This window comes from Amblyraja radiata, chromosome 23 (assembly GCF_010909765.2).
Source record: "Amblyraja radiata isolate CabotCenter1 chromosome 23, sAmbRad1.1.pri, whole genome shotgun sequence".
Lineage (NCBI taxonomy): Eukaryota > Metazoa > Chordata > Chondrichthyes > Rajiformes > Rajidae > Amblyraja > Amblyraja radiata.
In genome coordinates this window covers 41,676,197-41,684,820 of record NC_045978.1, presented here as the reverse complement: position 1 = coordinate 41,684,820, position 8,624 = coordinate 41,676,197, and the positions used below count along the sequence as shown (strand labels likewise).

At 44.4% G+C, this 8,624-nt stretch overlaps 1 protein-coding gene across 1 annotated transcript in view; it reads right to left on the bottom strand.

Moving 5' to 3' along the window:
• Positions 1–852: 852 nt before the first annotated feature.
• The window catches only part of LOC116986519 (neuronal acetylcholine receptor subunit alpha-4-like), a 37,261-nt gene continuing 29,489 nt past the window's right edge, over positions 853–8,624 (bottom strand). The window contains 1 exon segment of the mRNA XM_033042148.1: positions 853–1,201. Within this exon segment, the coding sequence (XP_032898039.1) occupies positions 1,076–1,201 (126 nt within the window). The 3' untranslated portion in view covers positions 853–1,075.

Below are 8,624 nucleotides of genomic sequence, written 5' to 3'. Positions count from 1 at the left end.
TGGGCTGAAGGGCCTGTTTCCATGCTTTATCTCTAAACTAAATAAATGTCAGTAAACTAGAAAGAGTGTAGAGAAGATTCTGAGGATGTTGGCAGGACTCGAGGGCCTAAGCTGTAGGGAGAGGTTGGGCAGGTTAGGACTTTATTCATCGGAGACCCTACATCCTGGACATCCGGTGGCACTGTTACTGGCTGTATAGAGCATGTTTCTTTTGTTTTTTTCAGTATTTTATGTGGGGGGGAAGCGGGTAGGATAAGAGGAAAACCGTCCTTCAGTCGCTTCCTGGCGAGGATGCAGCTATTATCCGTGTCGCATCCTCGCATTCTCGCCCCCCCCCCCTCCGGACAAACTGGATTGGCGTGGCCTTTCCGGCCGGGACGGGACCAGGGCTTCAGCAGCCGCGTCGCTGCGCTCGATACATCGCGGAGCGAGCGAGGCCTTACCTGGGATCGCCGCTTGGAGCTCCAGAGTGTTGGGCCGCTGCTCCAACATCACGGAGCTCCCAATGCGGGCGGCGCTGACTTTAACATCGTGGACTCCTGGAACCCTTTGCTGGGGGTCGCCAGCGCGAATCTCTGCCCAGCGCAGCTTGTGGACATTGGGAGCCGCGGACTCCGGTGGAAGGTGGCCGAATCAGAGGTCCAGGCCGCTGAGGATGTTCTCCCGTTCGACGTCGGGGTTCCATTGATCCCGGCGAGAGGGCCTGAACATCGGGCCGCCCGTAGCGGCGGCTACGAGGTGCTCGGGAGGCCATCAGGGGAACATCAGTGAGGAGGTTGACTGGACAGTGGGGAACTTTGGTGCCGCTGTGGGGATGTTTGTGTTGTGGACTACTGTGTTCTGTGTTTTTATTTTTTTTAATTTTTTGTAAGGGAAAGATAATTTTGTTGTCTCTTAATTGAAGACAATGACAATAAACTAAATCAAATCAAACATTGTATCCTCATGATATTCTGATGTCTTTTGTCCACATGGGTCTTGCTTCCTTGGGCAGATGGAGATCACTCTGGGCAGATGGGGAATGTCAATCAGGAAGCCTTAGTCCCATGGGAGCGGATCATGAGTCGATCCCAGCTCACAGCATTCCCGCCATCCATGGCGGCAGAAAGAGTCCTAGGGTTCCCAGCAGGCAAATGATGATGAAGATCCACAAGAAGATCCTGTCGATCACCATGGCAACATATTTCCAATCTTCCTTCACCTGTAACAAGAGAGGAAGAGCAGTCCACATTACCAGGACGTGCAACACATATCTCTGCCCCCAGGTCAAGAGACATGCAGTGGCGCAACGGGTAGAGCTGCTGCCTCACAGCGCCAGAGACCCAGGTTCAAACCTGACCTTGGGTGCTGTCTGTGTGGAATTTGTACGTTTTTCCTGTGTCCGCATGGGTTTCCTCCGGGTGCTCCAGTTTCCTCCCACATCCCAAAGACGTGCAGGTTTGTAGGTTGATTGACCTCTATAAATTGTTCCCTGTGTAGGGAGTCGATTAGAAAGTGGGATAACATAGAACTGGTGTGAACAGATGATGGATGGTCTGCATGGACTCCATCCTGTTTCCATGCTGTATCTCCAAAACTAACCTAAACATGAAACCTAAAAACTAAAAACCCACCTCCTCAGTTCCTGCAATCCTCTCAGTGAAACACTCAACAAACACATGGCGACCACGGTGTACTGCTCCTTGCTGTTTTGTATGTGTTTGTTCGTTTGTGTCCTCTGTGAAAACCCTACAAAGATTACTTTCACTAGAGAGGAACTCATAAACTGGGCCCTTCTACACCCACCCCCCTCCAATCACCACTTCACACCCAATCACCCACACCCTCTGTGCTGCACAACAACACTTCTCATAGAAACATAGAAATTAGGTGCAGGAGTAGGCCATTCAGCCCTTCGAGCCTGCACCACCATTCAATATGATCATGGCTGATCAACCAACTCAGTATCCCGTACCTGCCTTCTCTCCATACCCCCTGATCCCTTTAGGCACAAGGGCCACATCTAACTCCCTCTTAAATATAGTCAATGAACTGGCCTCAACTACCTTCTGTGGCAGAGAATTCCAGAGATTCACCACTCTCTGTGTGAAAAATGTTTTTCTCATCTCGGTCCTAAAAGATTTCCCCCTTATCCTTAAACTGTGACCCCTTGTTCTGACTTCTCCAACATCGGGAACAATCTTCCTGCATCTAGCCTGTCCAACCCCTTAAGAATTTTGTACGTTTCTATAAGATCCCCCCTCAATCTTCTAAATTCTAACGAGTACAAGCCGAGTCTATCCAGTCTTTCTTCATACGAATGTCCTGAACTCCCAGGAATCAGTCTGGTGAACCTTCTCTGTACTCCCTCTATGGCAAGAATGTGGTTCCTCAGATTAGGAGACCAAAACTGCATGCAATACTTCAGGTGTGGCCTCACCAAGACCCTGTACAACTGCAGTAGAACCTCCCTGCTCCTATACTCAAATCCTTTTGCCATGAATGCTAACATACCATTCGTTTTCTTCACTGCCTGCTGCACCTGCATGCCTACTTTCAATGACTGGTGTACCATGACACCCAGGTCTCGTTGCATCTCCCCTTTTCCTAATCGGCCACCATTCACATAAAAGTCTACTTTCCTGTTTTTGCCACCAAAGTGGATAACCTCACATTTATCCACATTATACTGCATCTGCAATGCATTTGCCCACTCACCCAGCCTATCCAAGTCACCTTGCAGCCTCCTAGCATCCTCCTCACAGCTAACACTGCTTCCCCAGCTTCGTGTCATCCGCAAACTTGGAGATGTTGCATTCAATTCCCTCGTCCAAATCATTAATATATATTGTAAATAGCTGGGGTCCCAGCACTGAGCCTTGCAGTACCCCACTAGTCACTGCCTGCCATTCTGAAAAGGATCCGTTACTCCTACTCTTTGCTTCCTGTCTGCCAGCCAGTTCTCTATCCACATCATTACTGAACCCCCAATACCATGTGCTTTAAGTTTGTATACTAATCTCTTATGTGGGACCTTGTCGAAAGCCTTCTGAAAGTCCAGATATAACACATCCACTGGTTCTCCCTTATCCACTCTACTAGTTACATCCTCGAAAAATTCTATAAGATTCGTCAGACATGATTTACCTTTCATAAATCCATGCTGACTTTGTCCAATGATTTCACCACTTTCCAAATGTGCTGCTAATAACTGACTCTAGCAGTTTCCCCACTACCGATGTTAGATTAACTGGTCTGTAATTCCCCGTTTTCTCTCTCCCTCCCTTTTTAAAAAGTGGGGTTAGATTAGCTACCCTCCAATCCTCAGGAACTACTCCAGAATCTAAAGAGTTTTGAAAAATTATCACCAATGCATCCACTATTTCTGGGGCTACTTCCTTAAGTACTCTGGGATGCAGCCTATCTGGCCCTGGGGATTTATCGGCCTTTAATCCATTCAATTTACCTAACACCACTTCCCGGCTAACCTGGATTTCACTCAGTTCCTCCATCTCATTTGACCCCTGGTCCCCTGCTATTTCCGGCAGATAGTTTATGTCTTCCTTAGTGAAGACAGAACCAAAGTAGTTATTCAATTGGTCTGCCATGTCCTTGTTCCCCATGATCAATTCACCTGTTGCTGACTGCAAGGGACCTACATTGGTTTTAACTAATCTTTTTCTCTTTGCATATCTATAAAAACGTTTGCAGTCAGTTTTTATGATCCTTGCCAGTTTTCTTTCATAATCTATTTTCCCTTTCCTAATTAACCCTTGTTTAAAAGGATATTGGGATGATGATAGGTGATTGTGATATTTGTTATACTGATTGTATTGGGAAGGGTGATTATAGGGTGATGGGATGTAAATATGACTAAGATACTGTATAGTATATGAGGGTTTTTTCTTTTCTTTTTCTTTTTTCTTTTTTGTATGGCTTTGTAAATATTTGATTAGTGTTCAAATGTAAATAATTTGGTGTACATATAGTGGCTGGTGTACATATGGTGTACATATAGTTGCTATAGCCTTGCAGTCAGAAACAGGTGAATTGATCATGGGGAACAAGGACATGGCAGACCAATTGAATAACTACTTTGGATCCGTCTTCACTAAGGAAGACATAAATAACCTGCCGGAAATAGCAGAGGACCGCGGATCAGAGAAGGAGGAACTGAGTGAAATCTAGGTTAGTCGGGAAGTGGTGTTGGGTAAATTGAATGGATTAAAGGCCGATAAATCCCCAGGGCCAGATAGGCTGCATCCCAGAGTACTTAAGGAAGTAGCTCCAGAAATAATGGATGCATTAGTGATAATTTTTCAAAACTCTTTAGATTCTGGAGTAGTTCCTGAGGATTGGAGGGTAGCTAACGTAACCCCAGTTTTTAAGAAGGGAGGGAGAGAGAAAACAGGGAATTACAGACCAGTTAGTCTAACATCGGTAGTGGGGAAACTGCTAGAGTCAGTTATTAAAGATGGGATAGCAGCACATTTGGAAAATGGTGAAATCATTGGACAAAGTCAGCATGGATTTACGAAAGGTAAATTCTGTCTGACGAATCTTATAGAATTTTTCGAGGATGAAACTAGTAGTGGATAGGGGAGAACCTGTGGATGTGTTGTATCTGGACTTTCAGAAGGCTTTCGACAAGGTCCCACATAAGAGATTAGTATACAAACTTAAAGCACATGGTACTGGGGGTTCAGTATTGATGTGGATAGAGAACTGGAAGCAAAGAGTAGGAGTAAACGGATCATTTTCACAATGGCAGGCAGTGAGTAGTGGGGTACCGCAAGGCTCAGTGTTGGGACCCCAGCTATTTACAATATATATTAATGATCTGGATGAGGGAATTGAAGGCAACATCTCCAAGTTTGCGGATTACACTAAGCTGGGGGCAGTGTTAGCTGTGAGCAGCATGCTAGGAGACTGCAAGGTGACTTGGATAGGCTGGGTGAGTGGGCAAATGTTTGGCAGATGCAGTATAATGTGGATAAATGTGAGGTTATCCACTTTGGTGGCAAAAACAGGAAAGCAGACTTTTATCTAAATGGTGGCCGATTAGGAAAAGGGGAGATGCAACGAGACCTGGGTGTCATGGTACACTAGTCATTGAAAGTAGGCATGCAGGTGCAGCAGGCAGTGAAGAAAGCGAATGGTATGTTAGCTTTCATACGAAAAGGATTTGAGTATAGGAGCAGGGAGGTTCTACTGCAGTTGTACAGGGTCTTGGTGAGACCACACCTGGAGTATTGCGTACAGTTTTGATCTCCAAATCTGAGGAAGCACATTATTGCCATAGAGGGAGTGCAGAGAAGGTTCACCAGACTGATTCCTGGGATGTCAGGACTTTCATATGAAGAAAGACTGGATAGACTCGGCTTATACTCACTAGAATTTAGGAGATTGAGGGGGGATCTTATAGAAACGTACAAAATTCTTAAGGGGTTGGACAGGCTAGATGCAGGAAGATTGTTCCCGATGTTGGGGAAGTCCAGGACAAGGGGTCACAGCTTAAGGATAAGGGGGAAATCCTTTAAGACCGAGATGAGAAAAACATTTTTCACACAGAGAGTGGTGAATCTCTGGAACTCTCTGCCACAGAGGGTAGTTGAGGCCAGTTCATTGGCTATATTTAAGAGGGAGTTAGATGTGGCCCTTGTGGCTAAAGGGATCAGGGTGTATGGAGAGAAGGCAGGTACGGGATACTGAGTTGGATGATCAGCCATGATCATATTGAATGGCGGTGCAGGCTCGAAGGGCCGAATGGCCTACTCCTGCACCTATTTTCTATGTATCTATGTATCTATGTAAATTTGTATAAGATAATTACAAGCAATTGAATAAGGGGTGGGAATTAATAAGCTTTGGCTTCTTCCTGCTCCTTTTCGGACACATATGATTTCATTTATTTATAGATATTGTTTATGACACTTTATAAATATTTTTGTTTTGTTTTTTGTATGCTGTTTCACATTTGCTTTTTATTCTTTTATTCTGTTCGAAATAAATAATTTTTTTAATAAATCTTTTTTTTTTTTTAAACCCTTTGTCCTCCTCTGCTGGACTGAATTTCTCCCAGTCCTCTGGTCGGCTGCTTTTTCTGACTAATTTGTATGCTTCATCTTTTGTTTTGATACTATCCCTGATTTCCCTTGTTATCTACGGATGCACTACCTTCCCTGATTTATTCTTTTGCCAAACTGGGATGAACAATTGTTATAGTTCATCCATGCAGTCTTTAAATGCCTTCTTTTGCATATCCTCCGTCGACCCTTTAAGAATCAATTGCCAGTCTAACTTGGCCAATTCACGTCTCATACCCTTAAAGTTACCTTTCTTTAAGTTCAGAACCCTTGTTTCTGAATTAATTATGTCACTCTCCATCCTAATGAAGAACTCAACCATATTATGGTCCATCATCAACAATAAAAATAGAGGAGGTGGAGAGATTTTTCAGAGGGCAAAAGAGCTGGAAATCTCCAGGACCTGACGATGTTTACCCCTCTACTCTTTAGCTCTGTGCCAAACAGCTGGCACCGGTATATACAGACATTTTTAACCAGTCCCTGCAAACATGTACTGTCTCTGCCTGCTTCAAAGTCTCCACTAATGTCCCTGTACCCAAAAAGGCAAGGATTGCTTGTCTTAATGACTACAGGCCTATCGCACTGACCTCTGTAGTCATGAAGCCACTCGAAAGGCTTGTGCTGGCCAAGACTATAGGAGAGCTCCCCCTCCCCTCACCCCACTCACCATCAACAACACCACAGTTGTATCTGTGGAGTCTTTTAAGTTCCTGAGAAGAAAAATATAAAAGTGGATAAGTCTCCAGGTCCTGACAGGATATTCCCTAGGACATTGAGGGAAGTTAGTGTAGAAATAGCCGGGGCTATGACAGAAATATTTCAAATGTCATTAGAAACGGGAATAGTCCCCGAGGATTGGCGGACTGCACATGTTGTTCCATTGTTTAAAAAGGGTTCTATGAGTAAACCTAGCAATTATAGACCTGTTAGTTTGACTTCAATGGTGGGCAAATTAATGGAAAATATACTTAGAGATAATATATATAAGCATCTGGATAAACAAGGTCTGATTAGGAACAGTCAACATGGATTTGTGCCTGGAAGGTCATGTTTGACTAATCTTCTTGAATTTTTTGAAGAGGTTACTAGGGAAATTGACGAGGGTAAAGCAGTGGATGTTGTCTATATGGACTTTAGTAAGGCCTTTGACAAGGTTCAAAGGTTCAACTGTTGGGTATAAATGCAGGAATAGCAAGATGGATTCAACAGTGGCTGAATGGGAGAAGCCAGAGGGTAATGGTGGATGGCTGTTTGTCGGGTTGGAGGCAGGTGACTAGTGGGGTGCCTCAGGGATCTGTGTTGGGTCCTTTGTTGTTTGTCATGTACATCAATGATCTGGATGAAGGGGTGGTAAATTGGATTAGTAAGTATGCAGATGATACCAAGATAGGGGGTGTTGTGGATAATGAAGAGGATTTCCAAAGTCTACAGAGTGATTTAGGCCATTTGGAAAAATGGGCTGAAAGATGGCAGATGGAGTTTAATGCTGATAAATGTGAGGTGCTACACCTTGGCAGGACAAATCAAAATAGGAAATACATGGTAAATGGTAGGGAATTGAAGAATACAGTTGAACAGAAGGATCTGGGAATAACCGTGCATAGTTCCTTGAAGGTGGAATCTCATATAGATAGGGTGGTAAAGAAAGCTTTTGGTATGCTAGCCTTTATAAATCAGAGCATTGAGTATAGAAGCTGGGATGTAATGTTAAAATTGTACAAGGCATTGGTGAGACCAAATCTGGAGTATGGTGTACAATTTTGGTCGCCCAATTATAGGAAGGATGTCAACAAAATAGAGAGAGTACAGAGGAGATTTACTAGAATGTTGCCTGGGTTTCAACAGCTAAGTTACAGAGATAGGTTGAATAAGTTAGGTCTTTACTCTCTGGAGCGCAGAAGGTTAAGGGGGGACTTGATAGAGGTCTTTAAAATGATGAGAGGGATAGACAGAGTTGATGTGGACAAGCTTTTCCCTTTGAGAATAGGGAAGATTCAAACAAGAGGACATGACTTTAGAATTAAGGGACAGAAGTTTAGGGGTAACATGAGGGGGAACTTCTTTACTCAGAGAGTGGTAGCGGTGTGGAATGAGCTTCCAGTGGAAGTGGAGGCGGCAGTTTCGTTGGTATCATTTAAAAATAAATTGGATATGCATATGGATGAGAAGGGAATGGAGGGTTATGGTATGAGTGCAGGCAGGTGGAACTAAGGGAAAAAAAGTTGTTCGGCATGGACTTGTAGGGCCGAGATGGCCTGTTTCCGTGCTGTAATTGTTATATGGTTATATGGTTATATCTCCAAGGACCTTAAGTGGGGGGCTACCATCGACTCCACAGTCAAAAGGGCACCACAGAGGATGTAGTTCCTACGGCAGCTGAGGAAGCACAATCTGCCACAGGCAATAATGGTCCAATTCTACACGGCCATCGTAGAGTCTGTTCTCTCCTTCTCCATCATGGTCTGGTTTGGCTCAGCCACCAAGCACGACACCTGGAGGCTACAGCGAATTGTCCGATCAGCAGAGAAGGTTATTGGCTGCAACCTTCCCTCCATT